The 26,433-nt window shown below is 38.9% G+C and overlaps 2 protein-coding genes and 1 long non-coding RNA gene across 3 annotated transcripts; 1 reads left to right on the plus strand and 2 right to left on the minus strand.

The window, feature by feature from the left end:
• Window positions 1-269: 269 nt before the first annotated feature.
• On the minus strand, window positions 270-5,013 carry LOC137276682 (uncharacterized). The gene is made up of 2 exons (XR_010956580.1): window positions 4,954-5,013; window positions 270-1,087 (listed from the first exon to the last, which is right to left on the minus strand). It is a non-coding gene; the product is annotated as an uncharacterized lncRNA (long non-coding RNA).
• A 50-nt stretch (window positions 5,014-5,063) lies between these two features.
• On the plus strand, window positions 5,064-19,893 carry LOC137277700 (protein PRRC1-like). The gene is made up of 10 exons (XM_067809578.1): window positions 5,064-5,110; window positions 6,579-6,681; window positions 7,594-7,694; window positions 8,750-8,781; window positions 9,124-9,215; window positions 9,882-10,024; window positions 10,316-10,370; window positions 11,274-11,383; window positions 13,093-13,250; window positions 14,719-19,893. Exons 2-10 carry the CDS (start codon window positions 6,597-6,599, stop codon window positions 15,032-15,034), a joined length of 1,092 nt encoding a protein of 363 aa, XP_067665679.1. The 5' UTR covers window positions 5,064-5,110; window positions 6,579-6,596; the 3' UTR covers window positions 15,035-19,893.
• Window positions 19,894-20,153: 260 nt separating this feature from the next.
• Window positions 20,154-26,117, minus strand: LOC137276683 (nucleoside diphosphate-linked moiety X motif 17-like). The gene is made up of 7 exons (XM_067808298.1): window positions 25,966-26,117; window positions 25,648-25,764; window positions 24,805-24,988; window positions 23,684-23,709; window positions 23,171-23,272; window positions 22,443-22,684; window positions 20,154-21,800 (listed from the first exon to the last, which is right to left on the minus strand). The coding sequence occupies exons 1-7, from the start codon at window positions 26,050-26,052 to the stop codon at window positions 21,647-21,649; spliced, it is 912 nt and encodes a 303-aa protein (XP_067664399.1). The 5' UTR covers window positions 26,053-26,117; the 3' UTR covers window positions 20,154-21,646.
• Window positions 26,118-26,433: the final 316 nt, after the last annotated feature.

The raw sequence follows: 26,433 nt of genomic DNA on the forward strand, positions 1-26,433 counted from the left end.
GTTGAAAATACATGAATGTGAGTGTGAATGTCAGTACGTCATCTTCTCCTAGTGGTCGAAGAGGTGAAGCCTTGTTGAAGATTGGTTATCAGTGATCACATACATTGTTTTGGAGAAGAAAGGTCAAGTGATTATTAGGGACATGTGATTCCAGGAAGCCATACTGTAGACTTACTCCAAGATCCTCAATATTTCTACAAAAGGATTGAAAGGCATGGCAGATTCTATCAAGCCTCGAAAGTATCTCAAAATCACACAACCAATGGAAATATATTCTAATAATGATTTATTACCAATAACTGATGGGAGTTTCACAAATGGAAATATACAATACTAGTGTATTTCACAATGAACATCAAATTCTTTTAATGACAATGTAAATCCACTTGAATACCCCAGCGGGCCTCATCCTTATGAGGTACTCAAACAAGGTGTCAAATACAGAAAGTCTGGAGACCATTTTCATGTTCAACCCAGGGATCATCATCTACCTCCATTTGTGATTATTAAACCCTGTTGAGAAATACAATTGAAAATATAGGGTAGTAACATTTGGTAGTAATAGAGTTAGAATGTCTTTGACAAATATGTATCTCTCCTATTTTAAAATTGTATCAAGGAGGTTTATTATTAAGATAAGAAAAAAACAAAACAGCAATACAATTGCCAAGTATCCCAGTGATATTAAGTGTCATTAGAATCAAACAGGTATAGAGTTATCATTCCTGTTTGATGTTCCTATGTATATATGAAATCCTCCCGGAGGGGCACGAGTCACTATTCAGCTTTGTCCCGGAATACCATGAGTTGGTCACAAATGTTCCAGTTCTAGAGGACAAGACCATATTGAAAACACCTGTAAACGTCCCCTCTGATTATGTACACAAATCCTGCCTGGGCCATTTAACAAGACTAATTTTCTTTTGCACAGGCCAAGATCGAAAGGAACTCCTCTGTTCATGGAACCTATTTTCAGGGTTCATCAGGAGGAGTACAGCCCATACACAGGTCTTGGTGTCTGCATACATCCATGTCTTGTCCAAAGTGAGTGCAACAGAAAACACGATTGTTCACATGATGTCCACAGCTGAAATGAAGAAACACAGCACTTGTATTCAACGCACGTGTATGCATGCATGCACGCACGCAACATACGCATGCACGCACGCACCACCAACCAACCAAGCAACCAACCAACACAACATCAATCCATCTGTCAATCAATCCATGTATCAATCAATGCTTTGAGCATTGAACATGATCAAGTGTTCCTTAGTTTCTTTTTCACGCTTCGTCTCAAGCTGTGCATTACAAAGCTTGTGAAGAAACCTGGAAAAAAATAAAGAACCCTTGTTCTTTCAAGTGATCCCTTACTTTTTTCTTAGAAAATTTTATTCATACTCATTTGGTGCTACAACAACAGATTTATGCATTAAGTTTTACTGCAATGTTTTTCTCACTTTCATTAACAACTGACCAGTAAATATTGACCAGGACACTACAAAGCTTCTTGATATCACAGTATGACAATCCTAAACCAATGTCCCTATCACAGGGAGCCGTGCTGCAATAGGTGATACAATCTGGGTGGCTTGTATCACTTCAAAACAGTGTTAGAAAGAAATATAGGTGTATAGACCCTACTAATAAGTTTTTAGACCCATGGAATGCTGCTGTCAATTGATTCTGCCCCTACATAGGTGCTGTCAAAGTGGCTGGAATCAATAAACGAATTTAAAGGTGAGTTTTCGCTGTCTGGAGTAATAAATGATTTTGGCATGGAGTTGTAGCTTTTTGCTTTGAGTCTTGTCATATCTTTTCAAATAATGATCTGATTGTAACCATTCATAGCTCATTTTGAAGGCAAATCATCTGACTTTTGATACGTAAATCTTGGAGGCATAAAAATATTTTACATGGTGAAATCTAACTCTGATTGAGGATGTAATGGTTTTGTTGTTACATCCTATCCTTTTATCTAGTAGTAGGGTAGGGTCCATATCCTGTATGTCTTTTAACACTGTTTCAAAGTGATACAAGCCCCTGTGATCCCTACCATGAGCACTGGCTTCTGCCAGCTTACCCCGGTCAAGAGTCCAACAAACACTGTTCCAAATGTCTATTTGTACAGCACAATAGTGCAATGGTAAGTCTAAATAAAAAAGTGAAATGTTTCTCAGGCATAGACACGTAACAATTTTTTTATTGCCATTTAAACAAATAATTCTGACTTGGCCTCATCCCAATCATCCATTTGTCCACTATAAGAATGAGAGTCTGTAAGAACGAGTGTGACTGAATTTACAACTCATTAACACGTTCTTAACTTCCCAAGGTGTATTTCTGAGAGAAAAAAAATAAAAATCTGTTCCTCCCTCATCACTTTTTTTCTATAAAAAATAAAAACTAAAGGCCTACCACCCTCATCACTGTTGAAAAAAATGTGCCTGAGAAACATTTAACTTTTTCATGCAGCCTAAAGTGTCTATCACGTTGAAGGCCCAGTGGAGACACCTAGGGTCAGGTCAAAGGAAGGAACACTTGCGTAGCATCCTTGAACAATATACTTAGATATACATTGTTCCCCCAATTGTAAAACATGTACCCATGAGGATGTACTAGCAATGTGAGTATTTCATTCATTGCACCTAACAGACAGCATGGCTGCATGATCCCTGGAGAGCTGAAAAAGTAAGGAAAGTATGACAGTGTCCTATGACCAGGGACAGTTGTGCACGTAGCGCTGTAAGCATGCAGGCAATGTGCCTGGATGAGAGTTCCATATAAGTTGACTATTAGGTACTACATGTATTATTATTCTGAAAAAATTTGACTAAAAGTCCTCATAATGTGGTCACTCACAGAGTGAGTGAGTGAGTGAGTGAGTGAGTGAGTGAGTGAGTGAGTGAGTGAGTTTAGTTTACTTTTACGCTGCACTCAGCAATATTCCAGCCATATGATGACGGTCTGTAAATAATCGAGTCTGGACCAGACAATGCAGTCATCAACAACATGAGCATCGATCTGCGCAATTGGGAACCAATGACATGTGTCAACCAAGTCAGCGAGCTTGACCACCCGATCCTGTTAGTCGCCTCTTACGACAAGCATAGTGGCCTCTTATGGCAAGCATGGGTTGCTGAAGGCCTATTCTACCCCAGGACCTTCACGAGTCGGTCACTCACAGAATTCTGGTCAAAGGTTTGGACATGCTTCTGTGGTTAGTTCTGTTTGGCCGGACAGTCTCTTGGAGAATGCACTCTGTACAGTCCAAAACTTCAAAGTACATTGCTTTAGAGTACAAGTACATGTAACACTGTTCAACACAATTAAATGTAACATCATCCAAGTTAAAACCGATCAGTCATCATCATTTCTGTGCTACATATATTTAAAATACATATATTTAAATACATATAATAGGTGCAAATAATATACATAACACCTTATCATGATTCTTAATAATTAGAAGATAATTTGCACACACACACACAGAGAGAGAGAGAGAGAGAGAGAGAGACAGAGTATGTATTCTAATAAACACATTATGTATTCTAATATCATCAGTACAGACCTCAGGTGACTAGTACTTCCTACTGACCGATTCTCAATTAGTAGTTATATAAGACCATACTAGTAATAAACTGTTAACTGAACTTCCTTAATTGCTAATTGGAGATGTTAATAAATCAAACTGGGTTTTAATTAGATCAATTAACCTTGTTACAGATGAAGAAGGCTCCACAGATGAAGAAGGCTCCAACACATGACCTGTTCAAGTCTGCCAGGTCCATGTTGGAGCCAGTGCTGCCAGCTGGGAACAACTGAAGGGTTCCTGTGGGCTGATGTCAAGGTGATGGGAGTGAAGCATCTCTTGTTTGCTACTGACTAGAAAATAGCTCAGATATCCATGGCACATTCGTATAGGCGGATTCTTTTCATAGTTATCTTATTTCATTACCTTTTTATTATTGTTATTATATTGTATCATCTTGTAATGCTACATATGTCAATTAAAATGAACAACATTTGTCAGCTTTTTTTGTTTGGACCATATGATGAAGAATATGGCCCTTTTGACATTTTTTCATTGTTCATTGGACTTTCACCACTGCCCATTTCACTTTTTTCAATTTGTTGGCCCTTTTGTTCTTCGGCCTATTTGACAAGACGCCTCAATTAACAAATACAGTGCACATGAGCTGATGATTGCAAACAAACAAAGTTAAACAACTCTACTAGAGGGACCATTATTACTTATAATAGTCAATACTTCTGCTTCCTGCAAGGTTAAAAAAGAGGGAAAACAAAGTGTCTTCGAGAAGTCAGCACTAGATCTGAAACAGAGCGAGCTTGCGTGCATTCGTGCATCCTCTACTATTTATTTGAAATAGCTACACTGGGCTTTCATGGTTGTGTTGAGTGTATGTGTGTGTGTGTTTGTGTGTGTGTGTGTGCGTGCGTGCGTGCATGCGTGCGTGTCTGTGTGTCTGTAAAAGAGAGCGAGAGAGTGAGCGTGCGTTCGTCTTCTAATTTAAAAGTATTTATTTGAAATAGCTACACTGTGCTTTCATAGTTGTATTTGACGTTGAGCAAGGTACCTCTGTAATATTTCCCCCCTACATTCAGTTTTATTTCTCACTTTAGGAGTAGCCTATTCTTTTTTCTCCTTTATAATAAAAATGACAGGCGTAAACAGAAGAGGAGCACGATCACGTACGTGATACACTCACTTCTCATCTGCAATCAAGCCTCTGTTTAACTTCAAACTGAAGTTCAGAGATTCGTCGTCCTCGGCGATAACTGGTCACTTGCTTGTAGTCTAATGTAGATATATACGTACAAATGTGGTATTTAGACATTTTGGCGACCGGCACTTGATCATCAAAAGAAGGATATATATCACCAAGTCTCATAATTTACGATACGAGGATACGTTATCGATGTACCTACTTCGCTCAGTTCAGATGTGCTTCTTTCACCTTGCTCTGCCAGCAGTGCAGAGATGTTATTTTTAGAACGGGAATCACCCCCTCAGCGCGAGATTGTGGACGTGGCTTACTGGATGACGTCATAAGTTGCCATTTTGTCAACAGAGACTGTGTATCAGGTAAAACTCTTTTGTTGCCATTTCCTGGTTTGTCATTCTCGTCATTTACTTGTCATTTAGTCATGCACAATTTACCACACAGTTGCAAATGTTCTGTCCACAAGGTATCGTTATCGTAGTATCTGCAAATGTGTATATTTTAAAACATCGTCTGTATTTCTTATTCTCAACTGTCGTGTTTTCGATCAGATAGTTTCCGACCAGCCGGATTAGGGTATCGTATTTCCGTCACGCTTGATTGAATATCGGGTTTGGGGGACAAATTAGTCAAAGGTCTGTATAGTCTCTTGTGACACTAAAACAGTACACTTTCCCTACATAGTATATGGTGAAGTTAACAGAAAAAATAGTTCATAAATGGCCGTTTGTGCGGTTTGTCCATCCCAACGTCACGGCGAATTTTTATGATGTTAATATTCTGTATGTCTACACTGTGACCTATGGAGCCTTGAAAAAAACAACCGTCACATGTGATCGAAGTTAGCATGTTATACATGAATAATGATTATTGCTAAGCACTTTCATGTGAACATACGTCACTGTGGCGTCAAGTACGAGCAAAATTGACTTCTGCTGCTTGCAGGTAATAACGTTATATCCTTGCTGAAGCAGGCCTAGAACATAATGGAAGACATATTATAATGTCACATGAGTTAGTCATGTACACTAAAATACTACAAATGTTGAACATGAGTGATGAATAGTTTGTTCATTGTGTGCAACAATGATGTTAATTCTGCCCCCTAATATTCCCAAATATAATGCTTTTTACCACAGTCGTAACATGCATATCTGATAAACATGATATTTTGCAAGAATTGCAAATATTTGTACGGACAAAAATTGATAATGCTTTTGGAAAATTGGTTTGCGAATGTTGGTAAGGATGACAAAAACATACATACTGTGTAGACTCACGACTTATGATTAGCATCAGGCAACATATGTTGGATGTATTATGAAGTGACTATATTGATCTGGCACTCAGAATCAATATTTTGCTAGATGATATGGATTGTGGCAAATAACATTAAGCCATTAGTGTTTTGTCGTTCAGATTATTTACTGACAACAGTCCAGTCCTAATGATGATTTCAGTATTGTTGAATCTGTCATTGAACTACAAACTCTCTCTCATATGGGGTGCATTTGGATAGCCATGTGGCCAAAGCTTTCGCTCATCAAAGTCCAGGGTCATTTACCCACATGGGCACACTTTGTGAGGCCCATTTCTGGTGTCCCCAGCTAAACATGCTGAAAGTGGCGTAAAGCTATTCACTCATGCTACTCATGTTAATATTGTTATGACTTGGATGTACGCCAAGATATACCTGAATCTGGGTCTACACACTGGGGAATTTGTAGCTTCGTAACTTTATTAAAGACACTTTGAGGATTTAGTATAGAAAGTGGACATGTTAGAACTTATATGTTTTAGGTTATGACATCTGAACTGATATTCTTACAGCTGTAAACAGACGACAAGATGATGGAAGAATCATCTGACGAGCAGCCAGAGATTATCTCTCATGAAGAGGCTCAGTTAGCAGAGAAAGAGGCTGCCCAGACAGGTAACAAGACTTAACCTTTTCTGAGACGTTTCATTATTATTAATAATATAATTTGTCATTTTTTGTCCCAGACAATGGATTTGTCATGACACTGAAGACCTGGGCCTAGATAGTCCGTGCTCTCTTAGCGCTAAGATAGTCGTATGTTAATGTTAATGAATGGAGATCCTGTGTATACATATTGATATAAAGGGTATTTTACATTGTACATACAGTCTCTCATAACCTTCAATGGGTGGCTTGTGATAGTCTGTTTTTAATAACCTGCCTAATGTTTTAGTTAAATTTTACATTGTAAATGCGAGGGGAGACTTAAATATCTGAATGGCACTTACGACCATCCAAGTGCTAAGAGAGATTTGAAAATCTCAGCCCTAGGTTTCATTCCCCACTTGGGTACCGTGTGTGAAGCGCATTTCTGGTGTCCCCACTATGATGTTGCTGGTATAATACTAAAGGCAGCATCAAACTAAACTTGTTCACTCATCTTTGTGCTAGTGAATTGTCTGTGACCTTGGACTTAATCTTTGAAAAGATGACAGTCTGGTTTGTTTCTAAGGTAAACAGTTAAAAAATAGATGTGTCACTTCTAACCCTTGTGTAATTCTAGTCACGTGTGAAAGTTTTGTATATTGTAATAATTAAGTTGTGACATATGAATGGTATATTATGCCCTGAATCAGGTATTATCTCATATGAAAGTGATACAGCTTGAATACTTTGACAAACATGGTCAGACATTGCTGTTATCTGCCTAGATTTTTAAGCTCTGTTACCGCTGAGATAGTTGTTAGTGCCATATATTAACATTAACTTATGACTGAGCTTAAAAAATCTAGTCCTAGTGCTGTAGTAACTTTAATTGAGTGGTGAATGATTTGTTAAGCTGCTGTAATTGTTTTGTTGATCTAGCTGCTGCAACCCCCATGAAATCTGCAGCCAGCAGTGTGGCAGCCCCGTCCCCACTCCCATCATTCCTCGCCACCCCTCCCACAACACCAGGATCAACACAGGTGGGTGCCTCATATCTCGACATGTCCTGTGTCCTGATTTATTAAACAGTAGACATGGTAGAGTCAAATAACAAAATTGTTGTGATGTTTCAAGTTTAGATCCTAAGAGATGGGCACCCTCAATTTAATAAAGGCACACCTGAATTATTTGTCTTATGTACTATGATACCTTTCGAAAAAACTTGTATATGGTATCTATCACAGTGGTTGTAGACGATTGACTAGGGGTGGTCTAATTATGTGACCTAATTATTAACATGTTATCCTGTCTCAATGGTGTGTAGCATTTCTTGCAGTATTCATCACTTGATTTCAAGGTCCTGATTGTATTATACACAGACTGCCATCATATTTGGGGAATTCTGCTGAGAGTGTTGTTTAACATCAAACAAACACACATAAGTACAGAGTATTTACAAACAGTTCATGGACTTGCAAACCAGCTAGCATGCTCAGCCTAACAAATAATGTTTCATGTATTTTACCACAAGTTTGATAATAACTAAATGTGTATTTGCTTCATGACTGCTTTTTTATAAATCTTTTTTGCGTGTATTGATGTGTTAATTTATATTTACATATTTCCAAGTTTTGCATGATTGCTACCCTGTATAGTATCTTTGTAGTAAGGACAAGTATTATACATGGAGTAGAGTTACAACATCATGTCCTTGACTCACTTTATCAGGATCAACCTGTAACTCAGCATGAGTCTGTATGGTCTTGACTGCGTCCATGGTGTAGTGATTAAAGCACCCACTCGTAGAGTGGAAGGTTTTGTTTCGATCCACGGTTGCATCATACAAAAAGACATTAAAATAGAGCACTGTGTTGGTCTGTGCCTAGCATTTGGCAATAATAGGTACAACAAGGACTGATTGCTAAGTAGGGTATTCATGCTTAACTGCGGCAAACTCTGTTAGTTAGCTAGCACTATAAAAATATTAAAACCATAAAAAGTCTGGGCTAGGAGGAAAAGACTCATTGCAGTTGAAACATTTATGCCTTTTTTTTTTAAGAAATACAGCTTTATGTATAATGATGTATTTTCACAGGTTAAACCAAGTCCATCCCCAGTGCCACAGAAGTAAGTAGATATGAAACCCAAACAAGCTTTGTATGTCTGTAAAGAAAAAGATGTGGACCTGTTGGTTATTTCAACACTTTTTTTCCACCATGTGTGACTTTAAGATGCATACAAGCTTCAGGCTTATAAATTGCACAATATCCAGCATCTAGGTAAATATGTGAAATTATTCAAGAACCTGGTAAACTTGAATGGGTTAGGACTTCTTGTCTGAGAGAAACATTTGAAGATAAAAATGAAGCATTTCACATTTTGCAATCCTTATTGAAAGTCTGTCATATTTATTCTTAAAACCTGGATATAATGTGCAGCAACAGCCAATGTCTGAGGTGCTGATTTCAGACCGTCGTCCTCCATTACCACTCCCAGTGTGAAGGGACCAATAATCTCAGCAGCAGTTGCCTCCCCTTCATCAGGAGGCACCACTGCCCCAGGTAATTGTCAGTGTCTACTGTCATTATATATATGTATGTATGTATGTGTGTATATGTTTTGTGGCACTTTCCAGTATCATGGTGTGTCCAACAGAGATCTGGCTTCAAACACAAGATTTGTACATGGGGATTGTTTGAGGCAAGGATTGATTGTGCTTCCAGAGTACTACATGAAGCCATGTAGAGGGATACTGTCCATACAATATTTCTTCACAGTAAAGCAATTACTGTAAGCCTTAAACTCAATAAATGTATGAAAGTAAGTTCATGTATTTTATTGTTAAGAAATGTGTTCTACAATATAAGTTCAATGTTTGTTTGTGTTCCCTGAGCCCGAACTCACTTAGGGACCAGTGAACTACGTATTTATCTTACCGAACACCTCAGTGTTAATTTTGTACCTTTTGTAGCATGGGTATCAGATCGTACACTTCAACCAACCTGTGTGAATCAGACAATTCAAATCTTGCATCTTGCTGTTTTTTCCCCCGTAGGTATCGTCTGAAGTTACCGCAATGTAACCTTGTTACCCTTCTTATTATTCACCAGGACTGCATTTGAACTTTTTTGTCAAAATTTATTTATAGGAAAGAGAGTCAAATGTTTTCATAGGCATCACTAGATTTTGTGGAGACACAAGAAAAACAGGTCTGTCATTTTTTCCAGGACATATGGAGACTCCGTACGAGGCTAGTTCATCTATTCCAGTGAGTGATGACTCCCCTGGGCCCATGCCCCAGGCAGGGGGAGGCTTGTTGAGTTGGATTTCCGGCAACAGTCTGGTGTCCAAGGTCATGGAGAAGACTAAGGTGATTACCATCTGACAAGATCAGAGAGAGAGAGAGTTTCACCTGTTTACTTCTTAAGCCACTGGCTTTGTGTGTTAGCTATATTTTTACTGTACATTTTCTTTCTCAACCTGGTTGCCTTAATATTGCCTTTGATTACTCAAAGAGTAATGTCCCTATAAAAAGAAAATGTCTGCACAATACTATGTCCTGCCTGAACATCACACTATGTCCTGCCTGAACATCACAAACTTGGAGAATCTAGCTAGCATCTTTTGTAGAGTCATCTCTCCAATGTTTCATTTGTTTCAGAACTCTGTAGAGTCGGTCATCACCACACTGGACCCAGGCATGAAGGAAATTATACGTAGGTTCCACCTGAGCTGGCTGTAGCCCAACTAACATGTCTGATATATGACCCCACTAAGCAGATTTATTGAAAACATGTTTTCTGTTGGTTCGTATTTATCACACATATAACATTCATATATTTCCCTCTATTACCACCCCTAATCACAACGCATGATATGCAGGTTCACAATGCAGTAGCCCCCTACATGTGCATGGGGTCCCATTCTTGATTCTGACGGTTTTCAAAAAAGTCAAGAAGTCACTTAGAATAATAATTTTGACACTCATCTTGCATCACACATCTGTCAGTGTTTGTTTCTAGTCATTTGTTTTAAATTGTAAACCAAAAGTCACTGTGTTCTGTAATCTGATTTGTTGAAAAACATGATCAAATGGTATTAGATTCCCGGAAACTGCAAGACTATTCACTGCGTATTGACCTCACAAACAACTGTTAACTGAAACATTACATTCCCGTCAACTTGTAGAGTGCCAGTCAAACAATTTGATACAGTCAAATCCTGATGAGTCGATTATCAGCATCTCGAATGTTATGCATAAGTTGAAACACCTTTCGGTCCCGATCATTCGCTGTCATAATTGTCATCATTTGATTTCCGATTATACAAATTCATCTCATAAATACACACAATGACTTGAGAAGGAAATTTGGTTCCATGAGATTCAAACAACAGCAATCTTGTATACATAAGACATACTCTACTTATGTTTCGAATACATCAGTAAGTCGAATTTATTACTTGGTCCTCAGCAGTTTGACTTATTAAGATTTGACTGTACTTGCATGGCACAAGGGACTGCAAGGTGTCAATTTTACATAAAACACTTGTTTTATAATAAGGATATGTGTAACAGAGCTTAGTCCTCACTGAGTTGCAGTATGTTGTTTGTTCTTCAGGGTCTGGTGGAGATATTAACATTGTGGTTACATCTACAAAGGAGTCAAAGCTCGGGGCTGTCAGAGAAGCTTTTCAACAGGTGTTTGGTCGAGCGACAATTACAGGCATGGTGAGATATACTGTAGGGCTTGGACTGATGGTTCAGGTGTACAGTAACCGTTTCAAGCACCAAGATTCTGTAACATTGACTTGATCAACAGCAGTTTGAAGTCAAAATGACCAATGAGGAAAATTAACAGCCAGTGGCATTGTATTTTTGTGGAATCTCGCAAGAAAATATGTTCTTGGTACACCTTCCTTTTGCGTGAGTGAGCAAACGAGTTTAGTTCCACGCTGCTCTCAGCATTATGTTTCGGCAATATGGCAGTAATCCAGTTTGGACCAGACAATTCAGTGATCAACAGTATGAGGATCGATCTACATAATGGAGATAAGATGACATGTGTCAGTCAAGTCATTGAGCCTAATCACCCAATCCTGTTAGTCACCTGTTATGACAAGCATGTGTTACTGAAGATCAGTTTGAAGCCGGATCTTCACAGGTCCATCATTTTGAAATATGTTGCCAAAATGATGATATGGTGGTAATAATGCATTACAAAGGTGTCTGAGTGTCTTGCTCCCAAAGAACATGAACTATGTGTGATCCTTGTTATCCCCCACCACATGTTAAGCATGAATCGGAGGATATGGTATTAGACTCTGTACATTCGTACTTTTATATTGGAATATCTTAAAACCATTGACTAGATGTTTTTTCATATGTGGTTATCTAGATTTATCACAGTAAAAGAAAGGTCCCAGGTTTAGTGACCTTGACCTTCATCTCAAGGTCACAAGGGTACTTTAGGGTTTTACCTTGTCAGCGATATATCTCAAGAACCATTCCCAGGATGTTTTTCATATTCAACACCACGCTTTATCTAGGGAAGGTGCAGGGCCCAGTTGATTTTGGTGACCTTCAGTTAATTTTCAAGGTCACAGCGACTGTTTTTTAGGAAGGTGTAAGTGACTCTTCATAATATTTTTGTGTTTGAACAACTACAGTGCAAGATATCAAGGGAGTTTGAGAGTAATGTTTTTGTTGACATTTTACTTCATCTTAAACTACGACCTTCACTTTCATTTCTTTTGAAGACTGATTTGATAATATGCGGCAAGGGATTATATGACTTTAGTGACAATGCTTGGTTTAGTTGTTCTTGTCCACTGGACATCAGCAAACATAGACCCATGAAGGTCCCAGGGTAGAACAGGCCTTCAGCAATCCATGCTTGCCATAAGAGACGACTATGCTTGTCATAAGAGGCGACTAACGGGATCGGGTGGTCAGACTCACTGACTTGGTTGACACATCAGTTCCCAGTTGCGCAGATTGATGCTCATGTTGTTGATCACTGGATTGTCTGGTCAAGACTCGATTATTTACAGACCACCGCCATATGGTTAGAATTATGCTGAGTGTGTCGTAAAACTGAACTCAATAACTCGCTCACAGGGGCAAACATAACATAGTGCAGCCAGGTACCACAGCTTTACTAAATGCAGAAAGTGTTTTACATGATAAGGCCAGGACTTTGAACAGTGTTGAGAAGTGGTAGACATAAAAGGTGAAAATGTAAGAGTGTATGGTGCAATGAAACTTTGTGTTCACAATAAAGAAGATGTCATCCATATATATTCACTTTGTTAGGGAAATGCCAGCACAGATACCCTTCACTCATCATGATGGTTGAGCAACCGGTCACGAACTGTACAGTTCCTGCGTTAGATTGGTTTGTCTACCACAGGTTTTGATACACTGTGTTGTTATTGTAGGAGAGCCAGGCAACAACAGCTGCCCAGCCAGTTGGATGTACAGCTGGCCTGAAAGGAGCAGAGGAGCGCATCCAGAATCTCCGCCAGAAGAGTTCCCTGCCAAGTGATCAACCTATTGTCTCCGTGGAAGGATTCATTATGGAACTTCTCCCTGACAGGTACACTCACTTATAAATCATCAAATCCATGAAGATCCAGGGTAGAAGAAGTATTCAGCAACCCATGCTTGCCACAAAATATGACTATGTTTGTCATAAAAGGTGACCTGTGAAGGTCCCGGGGTAGAATTGGCCTTTAGCAACCCAGGATTGCCAAAAAAGGCAACCATGCTTGTCATAAGAGGCGACTAATGGGATCGGGCTGTAAGGCTCACTGACTTGGTTGGCACATGTCATCGGTTCCCAATTGCGCAGATTGATGCTAATGTTGTTGATCACTGGATTGTCTGGTCCAGACTTGATTATTCACAGACCACTGTCATATACCTGGAATATTGCTGAGTGTGGCATAAAACTAAGCTCACTGACTAGTTCAATCATAAGAGGCAACTAACGAGATTGAGTGGTCAGGCTCGCTGACTTGGTTGACATGTGTCATCGGTTCCCAATTGCACAGATCAATGCTCATGCTGTTGATCACTGGATTGTCAATTATTTACAGACCGCCACCATATAGCTGGAATATTACTGAGTGTGGCTTAAAACTAAACTTACTCATTCACTATATATCATCATGTAGATTCTGTTGCATGGAATTTTTCATATTCAGTTTTTGTTTCAATTTCTCAGTGTATTCAATATGAGACTGAGAAATGTAATAAGCCTGTGCATAATTTGTTGTGAAAGGTGGTTTGCTAAAAAATATTAGCCAAGATGATGGGTTATTCAAAGGGATTGGAATAGAGAACTTTGACAATGGGCCATTTTCAGGATTATTAGCCATTTTCTGAAGTAAGAATAGGCCACTGCCTTTGTATCAATAGTAAACTTCAAAATTTTGGGGGGGCCATTTTTTTTTATGCTAAGATGCAAAATGACCCATGGCCCCTGCCTGTCTCATCCCTGATTCATTATATAGGGGGAGAAGAGGGAGGTCAGGCAGATTGAGAAGTGGCCAACTAAAACATAACAGTCTCTAGGGAGGGAGATGAACCACATAACACATATTCGTGAAGGACAGATTAATATACAAGGATAAGAAAGGGTCTTTTGAAAATATACCCACAGTGCTCCAGATACTGGAGCACATGCAGGTAAAAATATGCATGATACAGTTTGAAAATGTTTAGAAAACGAAGTAGCTATGCACCACAGCAATGGTGTATGGTCTTAGAATCATGTACATATTTTTCTGAAAAAGTATTGTTTTATTGTTTATTATCCTGTGTACACAAGAGTAGCAATGTTGTTGTGCATATATGAAACGAAACAAGATTACTGATATGCCAGTATATTCCATTTTGGAGAGGATCATTATCTTCAGCAAATTGTTGTATCAGAAACATATGCCGCCAAACCACCTGCCCCTGGTCACATGGTTTGAAACTCAAGTCATTAAGGTTAACACATCATTCTAAGGCAGATATTTTTTGTATGGCCTGATGGTATGGTGTGTTTCTTTCAACAGATGGTACGAAATGAGCTGCTTGGTTCTCCAAGACCCCAGCCACAGAATTGACCTTCAGACCTTCTCTCAACCAACTCCCATCCCAACAGAATACGTCCTCTCTGCACAAGACCAGACCCCGTCCACCTATCCCCTCCGCTGGTCGGGGCTTGCTGTCACCATTGGCCAAGTGATCGAGACAGCCCAGCCTCACATCGGCCATACTGACTGGCAGAGTGTCCTCGTTGGGGTGAGCCGGAGAGAAGCACTACTGCTGGCAGCCCGGGGACTGGCCTACATGTACCAGCAGCGGTTGCCCACCTCCTTCATCTCATGACCTACTCATCCCTTGTCAACAAGACACTGAATCTAATGCATTTACCTGAGTGTAAATCTGTCAGGGGGGGAGATGACTACTTCTCATGGACATAGCTGATTTTTCTTTGAAGGCTGTTGTGTAAAAGGTGTGAAGAGTATTATTTTGGATCAGTTGTGGACATGACTTATCAATGGGTTTTACAAAAGTTAACACTTTTATGCGGCTACTTGCACATAGCCTTGTCCATAATTCACAAGCTCCCCAGTAACCAATGTCTTTCTTTGAATGGCTAGGATTTGATGATATGTAACCATAAATATACACCCATGCTAAGCACTTAGCCAGGTGACTTCAAGGGCAAATGATATTTCCTTAAACATCTATATGACAACTGTATGAATGCTTTCAATGCTTTATCATCATTGCTTGCAGCTTCACCTGTTTAGGCTGCATCACACATATGAAGATACCTTGCATAGTAGACATGAAGTGAAATATTTATTCACAAATGTGATAACCAACTGACTGAGAAACATTACAAACATTAATGTGATTTGTTTATTCTCCAGAATTTACCTGGTGTTGTTCTCCTTTGTTTTCTGGTATCTTCCATTCACTATTATCTTCCAGATTGTGTGGGGATGTAACATTCATATGAGTACCATGATACAAGGTACAACTCTTCTTTGTTTTCTAGTATCTCCCATACTCTTAGTGTTGGTGGCGTAACATTCATGGGAGTACCATGATACAATGTTTATCCATGACCTTTCAATCCTGAATGTGTTTTTGGGTATGCTGCAGTCCATGGCTTTGGTCACAAGTAATCACATCCAAAGCGCCAGTCTATAAATTCTGTTTAGTCTAGTCAGTTCACCTGATAGTGGTCCAACATTAACACCTAAACCAACAAAAAATAACATCTTAAGACAACCAAGAAACCAAATTTGTACTTATAGACCAAAATTGTTGTAGTACAGACTGTGTGTTGATAGCTGCGATCATGTTAACTTCATGCTTTGTATCGTGTACCTCATTTGCTGAGATTTGCATTGGGACAAGATGCTGTGTTCCAGCTTTGTTCGGATTAGGTTGAACATGCTCTGTAACTCTCCATTAATGACACATTAACAAATGACAACAAATCATTGTGCATGGTTGCATGTCTTTGATGGAATGATTTACGGGCCTTGGCCTCAAAACCTGTCCATTCTGATAACAATCCTTTGTTTACCAACCCTTTTCGCTTCATGAGTTTTAACCAAGACGTGAAACACCACTAACTTCTGTCATGATGTTTTTTTCCTGTTCAGTAAGCAGTGACATTGTGATAGAACTAAACTGCATAAACTCATTAGCATGAACAAGAGAGAGTCGTCTTTCATGAAGCTTTGCCTAATGCTGTTGACTTCAAGCAATGCCTTTTTTGCATAATATCGATATATTTGATTGTATTATTGATACTAGCTAGTGATTAGAGACATTGTTACTATTTTATTAAATACCCAACTCTTGTCCTTTGAAAACCTATGTGACGCCAAGCACAATATACACTTGATTTCTTATCTGGCACAACATCCCAGGGGTTTGAATTCAGACCCACAAACAGCTTACAGTTTTACACATATTACCGGTACATGAATAAAATCAGTAGGATTATTCAAATATGAAAAATGAAACAGCTTCCATGCAAATGTACTTAACTTGTTGCAATGGCAGTGTTCATGGTAGGTTTTGTAAGAGTACATGCAGAAATAGAATTTTGAATATGTAGTCCAAATTTTTTTGCAAATGAAATTTTCATTGCAATCCTGAATCATTTCAAAATTTTTGGTTTTTAATATGTTGCTGTTTGAAGGTACTTTTTAAAATTAAGTAGATCAGAATCTTTGCTTCCAAAACATGCACACAAAATATTGTTTGCATGTTTTTTGCATGAAAAACACAGGTTTCGGTGTTAACATAGATACTGACCTGAAAACACAATAATGTGTGTACAGTAACAGTTAAAGTGTTCTCCCATCATTGTAAACACCTGCTTCTATTCCTCGCACAGCTGGAAGCCCATGCCCATGCTTTACTTGGTGGGTGCGAGTGAAACTTGCTAGGTTTGTTATATGTTACATACATGGAATCAAGCATTCCGTTCCATTGATTTTTAGAAGATATGAGGAACAGGAAATATGACAGCAAAGTGTGACTGTTATCTGATGCTGAGTATATGTTGTCTAATTAAGAACCTACATAATTTTCTTTAATACATATGTAAAATGCAGTGATCAAATTGTAATTGGTAGGGCATAATTTTAGTAATCTTTTCACAATAGTTTTATGTATATTGTTACACCTCCATTCATCGAGTATGTTAAGTATATTCTTATTAATAATTGACTATAGTCATAAACATAAAGCAGTATAATTACACGATGCCATTTAGAAAGTGGTCAAATGCAACATATGTCATATTTGGGATTTCACTTTCTTAGTAAAGTACAAATTCTAGTACTTTTTTCGGTTGAGTCCCATCCGGGATTCGAACCCGCACCCTCAGAGTCAGGCACCTAATCGCCAGCACACAAAGTCAGCCGCCTAGCCCGCTCAGCCACCGCGACTTGGAACAGGCACCTAATCGCCAGCACGCGGTGGCTGAGCGGGCTAGACGGCTGACTTTGTGTGCTGGCGATTAGGTGCCTGACTCTGAGGGTGCGGGTTCGAATCCCGGATGGGACTCAACCGAAAAAAGTACTAGAATTTGTACTTTACTAAGAAAGTGAAATCCCAAATATGACATATGTTGCATAAAGCAGTACAGACAGCCATACAAGACATTGTCAACTCTGTTACCATCCAATCAGATATTAGTTATTCACAATTTGGTAACACCCTCTCTTTGTTTGATCTGTGGAAACAAAACAATAAGGAAAATATTGGTTGGTCATTTTTTTGTGTCGATCTACCGACAGTGATAATGCAGATGATCAACCTAACCACACATGCTCACGCTTTCTACTTTTTGCCCGGTTCAGACCACAGTTGTATAACAGAAATACTGATTGTGTATGTTACATCGTATAGCGTGGGCTGTGACAATCGTACTAGTTCCTGGTTAGCACCTGCAAATGAAGCTGTGTGTTAGGTCAATAGCATGGGTAATGGTGTATATATGTAGTACTGTAGAACTGTGGGACACTACGTTCTGTGTATATAGTATGTAGATATATATGTAATGTCTTTGTATCTAGTATTCACATGTGGGCAGAGTGATATTGAATATGTTGGTGCTGTTGTGAGTTTCCTTAGACAAATATAGTACAACCAGAAAATATTGAGAATGTAAAGATTGCAAATTATATTTTTTTTCACTGATTACTCACATATTAAATGTGAATATTAGCAGAACATAACTCCAGATTCAAAGACAGGTTAACAGTTAGTATTTTGTCACGTCACTATGGACAGCAATGTAGGCTTCAGTGCAGTGGGGTATATTACTGATCACAGAAGTTAGAAAGTCATGGTCCATTCTGTCCAAGTATCAGACCACCTTCCCAATTCATTTCAGCAATATTAGTCTGATTTTTCTTATTGACACTTTCTTTCATAATCCCCAAATATTTTCTGTTGGTTTTAAGTCCCGGCTATGGCTTGGCCAATCTGATAATGTCATATTTTGAGTTCGAAAACCAGGCCTGTGACTGCTTTGAACAATGTTTTGGGTTTTCCTGCTGGGAAATCCGAAAGTTCCCATAGAACATGTGAGCAGATGAAAGTACATGTCCCTTGAGAATGTCTGTGTACTGCTCACTGTTCATATTCCCTTCAAATACACAGCGGGGTGTTACTCGTAACACAGATATGCCACCCCACTCGTTAAATTTCTGACTGTGCTGATAAAAAGGTTTTTCAGTTTGTGTGGTCCAGAATTTCAGTGCTTTAGGAAACAGTCACACAGTCCGACATCATCCCAGTTCAAATTTCTATGCTGTAAGCACCAGTTCAACTTTCGCTCCTTCCTCCTGTTCAGGTTTCATGATCGGTGATGGAATTCCTAGACTTTTCTGCCAACCCATTGCATGAGCTCAAATCTGATTGTCTCCTTACAGACAGCCACACTTCCTCTATCAGTCATATCCAGCCTTAACTCCTTCATTTGGTTTTAGAAACAAGAATACCAAGCTGCCTCCTGTCACCGACCATCAATGTTCTGGGCCTACCTGCACCTCCCTTGTGCTCAATGCCATATCCTTTTGCAGTATTTCTCTAAACACGATAAACAGTGGACAAATGGAGCCTGTTCTACATGAAATCACTTTAGCTGATCTGATGTCCTTGTTATAATAGTCTAAAATCAGATTCCTCATCTCTAAATCATCCACACTGATGACATTTAATGTCTGCTGGCATGTAAACAAAGGGGGATAACGCTTCACAAACTAATGAAAAAGGATTAACAGGGTTGTCTTCTCTTGAATGAACCCAAACACTTGATAGCTGGTCAAGGTAGTTTATACTACATATAACATTAAACATATTCCTATAATTCTCAATAATTTCTGGTCATACTATTACATGTCATGGTCTTATATTCTTGTATTTCCCTGTTGTACAGATTCTGTCTGTATGTCACAATGGCTTGTTTTTCCATTTATAATTTGGAATAAACTGAATTAGCAAAGTGGTTTTACTTTTCTGAAATGAGCTGTGTTCTGGCTTCAGATCTAAGTGATATGAAATCTCACATCAAGAATATTTGCTTGATGAATGCACACAAATGTGTTTCAAGATGTTTCACTTTACAACATATAATTGTGTAAAAGTGGAGTTGTGACACTTCCTTATACCATCATCATAAACACAATAAAATATTGCAAATTTGAGGCATTATTCTGTTGTGTGTGACATCTGGCACTCTGCTTGAAGCCCTCCTAAAGGAGCTAACTGTTGCTAGGTATTAGTTTTACTGTTCACAGAATCTTGAAGTATGGATTATTGCCATAAGAAAATCATACCAATGATTTTTATTATTTTCCCAACCTTTGTCTTGATTAATGTGATTAATCACATGGACTGTGGTACCTAATGTCTTCAGATTTGGTGACATTCTAGTACACTGGAGGATTATGCAGACACAAGTCTGTTTATGTGATCATGACTTTATTTTCAAGGTCACCACAACACTTTGACCACTTTTCAAACTCTTGTTAATGCAATATCTCATGCACTATTGTACCCAGTGTCCTTACATTTGGTGACAGTCCACAATGGGGGACTGCCCTGATACCAGTCAATTTTGGTGACCTTGACCTCATCATAAACGTCACCATGACACTCTGACCACTGACTATAATGTATTATCTTAGTAAACGTTGCAGCCTATGTCGTCAATTATGTCTACAGCCTACATTTAGTGATTATGCAGACCTTATTTTCGAGGTCACATGACATTTTTTCAAAGTCTTGTTAACATGAGCATAAGGTAAAATTTGATCACACAAAGGATAACCTCCTATGTGACAATATGATTGCCATGATAGTTTAGTGGCAAACACTTGTTAGTGCTTCTTTTCTTCACTGGTTTCTCAACGCCAAACCTGACTATTTGGCTGACTCAGCAAAATGTAGGTATTACCAACATGTACCAGTACATAAACCGATTCTGCTATTATTTCTATTTTCTGATTGTGGACAAATATTTCCAAATTTCTGAAGCAATCTCAGGACATCCCATTTTTCATCAATTGACAAATTGTATATTAACCTGATCATGCATGCTGTCAGAAAAAGGAGACAAAAGAAAAACTAGACAAGCAGTCACAGGCCAGTAGGTCTCCTTGAGTTTTACACTCCAGGTCAGACAAACTTGAACCTGTAAAAATTCCAAAAGATGCTGCAACAATTCACGATGAGGCAGCACATCAGTTTTCACGCAGAGGGAATTTAACGTACCCCATGATGAATGGATTTTGATAAGGTAATGAATAATTACTGTATGACATACACAATGAAATTCACATTCAGTTTATCTATGATATAATCAGAAGTCTGGTGTGAACAGTCTTACTTCAGAGATTTGCACTCTGAGCATCAACTCAAACAGACTATTTTTAACAGATCTCCTGCCCTCCATTGCTTGAAACAAAAGCTTATGATATGATTGGATCAGACTGTTTGGATGATATAACTGACTGGATATCATGATAAACATGCCTTAAAAATTCCAATAACATCCCTTCATTTGTCTGGTGTAGGTTGGCAAGGAAAGATCAGAATATTTGTTAGCCTAACAAGAAACAAAATAATGAACATACCCAATAGGTCATTTCTAGAGGCAGTTTCATTGTGCATGTTATATTATAAACACATCTGTGACTATGGTAAATGCTTACTACAGCAATAGGAACCTAAAAAAAATTTTCTTAATGGATATCCAGAAAATTTGCACTTTCAAGCAATAAATATATCAAAACTAAATGCATTGAAACATTTGTGGGTGAATGATTTATTTAATAATAAAACGAAAGTGAGTCATCCGTAGTTCAACGATCACATTTCCATCCACCAGCAAACACAGATGCCAGGCTATTCCATCTGAAAGGAATATTTTCTTTCTTCAGTAATACTTTATTGGAATCATTCAGATGTTCTCTTCAGCCATTCTTCAAAAGCAAACTTGGTGCCTGTGCTGACCCTCCCTAAAGATTCTTTATCTCCAGATGTCTGTAATAATGGTGCCAAGGGTAGGTCAAGGTCAACTTGCTCACCTTCTTCATTCAGGACAATGGCTCTGCAACAGGATAGCATGACCATGATAAAAAACCAACCATTCATTTCCACTACAATAAACCATACTCAATCATTTGTCTTAATGACAACCAAACATTTTTTTAACATTGTAAAAATGCACGTATTTTAACTGACAGTTTGGATTGGGTAAGGGATGTTAATCTGTTACAAATGTCCTGATAAGTACAACATGTAATTGGAAAAAATGGAGAATATCACATTTTTTACTGATACACACATACATCTAAGTACCTGATGGCATAATCTTTAGTAAAGCCATCTGCTAGCAAACAAGGAAAAGTTGGACTAGTACAGAAAGCATGTTTACGAGAAGTAGGCAGTGCACAGCAATGAGCAAACCTATTTGGTTTGTGAAGGGAGAACAGATGTAGGATAGAGCACATGCAATGCATAATGATGAAACTGATTCCACAGTAGCATGCTCATAAGACAATCATGTAATCACATTGGCTTGAGGACAACCTTGCATACAATGGTAAACACCAGTGGCCAGCACTCATACATGCTACTACGGTCAAGAGTCAGGTCTGATCCTTGCTTACTAATAAGTGGATTTCATTAACAGAGCTACATGAAATATGTTCCTACACTTCATGTGTTTTGTCTAAAGACTGAGGTTTACCTGATAGTCTGGGGAAGACTGCCAGAGATGCTTTGTTCTGGTGACTCTTCATCTGACAGCTTCACAATGCCAGTGATGACATCACGGTCCAGCCATGTGCAGGCGTCCACTTCCTCTGGCTGCATCTTCAGCTGACTCGTCAGTATGTCAGAGGTGATGTGCGAGATGAGTTTCCCATACAAGTACACAACCATGTGATGACGTCTTGGCAGACCATGTGATAGCTTCGGGGGGTACACAGACTGAAATTTAGCCATAACACAATCCCTTAAAAAAAAACGCAACACATACACTCTCCTTCTTGGATTTGATGCATCTTTAATCTTTTTCAACTCTTACATCAATTCAAAAGGACATTCAATATGCCAATTTCTTTTTCACATTTTGTTCTTTAAAACCAATCTGTAGCACATGCATACATCATGGTTGGACAGTTCTGATTAAGTGGGTTCAAGAGTTAGCAACATTGCACCAAGTATATCACATTAAGAGCTGTTATGATGTACCCATAGGCTACTGATCATCTCTGTGTAGAACTCCACACTCTTGATTGATGCTTTATTAAAATGATGCAACATTGGTATAATGGTCCTGTATGTACACCATGCCTGTCTCAACTACACAAACACTTACCTCCCAGAGAGCCAGCAGATGTAGCCTGTTCCCAACACATTGACTAGTCTGTAGCTGTAGGCGTGTCTCCTCATCAAACTCACACAAACACTTACCTCCCACAGAGCCAGCAGATGTAACCTGTTCCCAACACATTGACTAGCTTGTAGCTGTAGACCTGTCTCCTCACCAAACTCACGCAGACCTGCTTCCACAAACTGGAAAACAATTGACATTGGGCTTTGTGTTCATTATCACACAGGAGTTCAACAGTGAGTGAGTGAATGAGTGAGTTTGTATGGTTTTAACCACTTTTAGCAATGTTTCAGCAGTAGTACATTGAGGAACATCAGAAATGGGTTTCATACAATTTACCCATGTCTGGAATCAAACCCGGAACTTCTGCTTGACACTTTAACCACTGGGCCACTCCTTAACGTTCTTATGTATAAGTATATCATTCTGTTTGCATAACTATGATTGTAGATTATGGGTGCATTATGCCATATTGTGATCAATCTGGTCACAGTGACCGCATTTCACAGGTGAGGGAGGGAGAGAGTGAGTTTGATATTGTTTAGAGCACTAGTTCAGTTGGAAGAAAGCTTGAATTCACTTATCCAACTCACAGTTTCATTTTCCTCTATGTGCCCTCCTGAAATAGTAAATACCAGCATCAATTGTTTCATCAATCTTCAGCTGAATCCACACAGCGTCATAACGTGGCATATCAACACCTACTGCCTTAAACATTATCCTTTCATCAACATCCTTTCTATGACGTGCATCTTCACTGACCAAGTCGTTTTGTCTTGCTCATTCATACAAAGTGATATGATGTCTTTTTGTAGCACCAGAAAAACCAATTTGGTGTTCATTCACACAAAGCAATATGATGTCTTTCTGTAGCACAAGAAAAACAAATTTGGTGTTCATTCACACAAAGTGATATGATGCCTTTTGTAGCACCAGAAAAAAAAGGTTTGGTAAAAGCGTATGGATAAGTCGATACCCTTTTCCCTAGAATATCTTGGGGTCCTCAAAATATGGCTTTCCCTTGGTCATATACAGTTGTCATAAGTTCTGTATATTTAACATAACAGTAAAGAGATAATTTAATTTTGCTCAGTGCTGCCTAATCTGGTTAACCCAACAGTCAAAATGCAAAGTAGGAGACTACACAGGGCCTGATCAGCTAAGGTGTATCTGGTTGTAGGATTGTATGCTGAATATCCCTTTTGCCTTCTCTCGAACAGTCAAAAAGAGAGAACCAGCATACAAATTTGTTTGTGGTACCAACTTGGCTTTTTATACAGCCTTGTATGTAACAACTATACATGTTGGTCATGTTAGGCCATGCATAATAAAAGTCAAAAAGTCTGCACAATGAGAATGGGTTTCACAGTTTGTCTACTTGTGCAAAACCTGAGTGCAGTTGTGCAACATGATCTCAAGGCTGAGGTTATCGTAGCTCCCATACCACTACACAGACTTACAACTGATGCAGTGCTGAGGTAGTTTTGTCCAAGTTAGAAGACACCCTGGTCTTGACTCAAGGTGCCAAGACTAGAACAGTGGGGACAGCCATATGGATTTCTTCATATTAACTTGAATCGCTATTACGATGCCTTCAAAGCACTGATGACATGATACAGTAGGGACACTATTGAGATTTATTAGTACATGTACACTGGTGCTATTATGTAAAAGCTTTCATTACATATCCACACAGGAAGTTGGATTGATGTACCTGGAGGAACCCATATTCCTGGAAATGCTCGTAAGTGTTTGGCTCTCCTGGTCAGTAGAACTTTCCCATCTCCAGTTTCCATGACAATTGCAGCTCCCACATCTACACCTCTGTTGGCAATTTCTGGAGGGAGTGCTGTCACATCCTCAGGGCTGAGGTGAAGAACTGGACAGAAGGGGGGATGCTGAGGTGGAAGTAGGAACAATGTAAACACTGTCAGGCTACTGACCATACTGAGGGTGACAACTCTACACAGTGAACTGACAGCTGAGACAGTTGTGTCACTAGTGCTGGTACTGGCATAAAACCTGTAACACGATACATCACTACTCAAAAATTTTATTCATGATGATATATTGCCAAAGTATTGTGAACTAGAGAGGCTAGAGGTCCATTAGAAATATCGTACTGGTATATATACGAAAATGTAAAACCTTGTATTGATTCACTGTATCAGCAGCCCATGGATCAATGCATTGATGCATATCAATGAATCATCACACCACTACATGTCACCCAGGCCTTAGACCCTATCAGGATCAGCTGTTTTCAGTTTTCATGACTTACTTTAGACACATATAATGTTATCAAGAATAGAAATAAGGCATAGGCGCTTGACTCTGATATATCTATACTTATGACCTAAATATATATGTTACATATTTAGATCATGCTTATATACGTATTGGAGTGAAGCACCTATGAAATAAGGAGGAAAACAAGAGATCTATTTTTTCAAACATTTCTTTTTTCAGTTTAGAGAGTGCCATAAATGATACAGTTGGGACTGTTTGCTAGCAGAATGATACAAAGATAGGCAAAGGTACAATAATGTCTTTTCACCTTCAGTTTGACTGGTGTTTTCCCTGTGAGGTCATCGGTCACTACAAGCCTGTTGTTGATCAATTCAGCATGTAGATGTGTTGTCAGGTCAGTAGCTCCAAAATACTGCAGAATGCACTGTCAAGATAGAAAGAAAGATCAGCATGCGCTCACTCAATTGTGTTTATAATACAATCATGATACAGTTATTAGTCTCGAAGTCTCGGAGACAAAGCCCAAGTAACGGAATACGATGCACTATGTCCAGTATGTGATATGTATCGTCTGATTGATATCACGCGTACGGCATCATATGGAACAAACTGCAAAATCAAAAACCTGTGAGAATCGTGCGAGAACTTCCTGTCCTTCTTTAGGTTTCGGTTTCTTCAAGTGCACCAGAATTCGCTTTGTGTTTGCTGTCATTTTGATTTTAGCTCTGTGTGACTGACCGAGAGCAGGCTTGTTTGTTGATGTACTGTGATGGGTTACGGAATGAGAGTTACTTCCCTTGGTTTGATTGGCACCGCAATCCACCGCCCCTTCATGAGAGCTTAAATCAAGCAACTTGTGCTTAATTAAATTTCTCCTTCTCCTCTTTAGCTTTACAAATTTCAAAATCATTTTGAGTTTAATTCATCAAGTGGCCATCAATAACTTTGCCTCGCCCTCTTCAGTTTATGTGTTCAATGGCAATGGAGTGTTTCAGGTGCAGTAGATATAGTTTAACATGCTAAAACAACAAACGATATTTTGTTTAGATGTAGAGAGTCTAGCGTAGTCTGCCTTCCGTTTTAATTTCGACAG

Source organism: Haliotis asinina, chromosome 3 (assembly GCF_037392515.1).
Source record: "Haliotis asinina isolate JCU_RB_2024 chromosome 3, JCU_Hal_asi_v2, whole genome shotgun sequence".
Taxonomy (NCBI): Eukaryota; Metazoa; Mollusca; class Gastropoda; order Lepetellida; family Haliotidae; genus Haliotis; species Haliotis asinina.

Coding starts and splice junctions, on each gene's coding strand:
- LOC137277700 (XM_067809578.1), top strand. CDS start 6,597: ATGATGGAAGAATCATCTGACGAGCAGCCAGAGATTATCTCTCATGAA. Junction 7,695..8,749: donor CAACACCAGGATCAACACAG/GTGGGTGCCTCA, acceptor GTATTTTCACAG/GTTAAACCAAGTCCATCCCC. Junction 10,371..11,273: donor AGGCATGAAGGAAATTATAC/GTAGGTTCCACC, acceptor TTTGTTCTTCAG/GGTCTGGTGGAGATATTAAC.
- LOC137276683 (XM_067808298.1), bottom strand. CDS start 26,052: ATGACAGCAAACACAAAGCGAATTCTGGTGCACTTGAAGAAACCGAAA. Junction 24,989..25,647: donor AAACACCAGTCAAACTGAAG/GTGAAAAGACAT, acceptor CTTCCACCTCAG/CATCCCCCCTTCTGTCCAGT. Junction 23,273..23,683: donor ACATAGAGGAAAATGAAACT/GTGAGTTGGATA, acceptor ATTGTTTTCCAG/TTTGTGGAAGCAGGTCTGCG.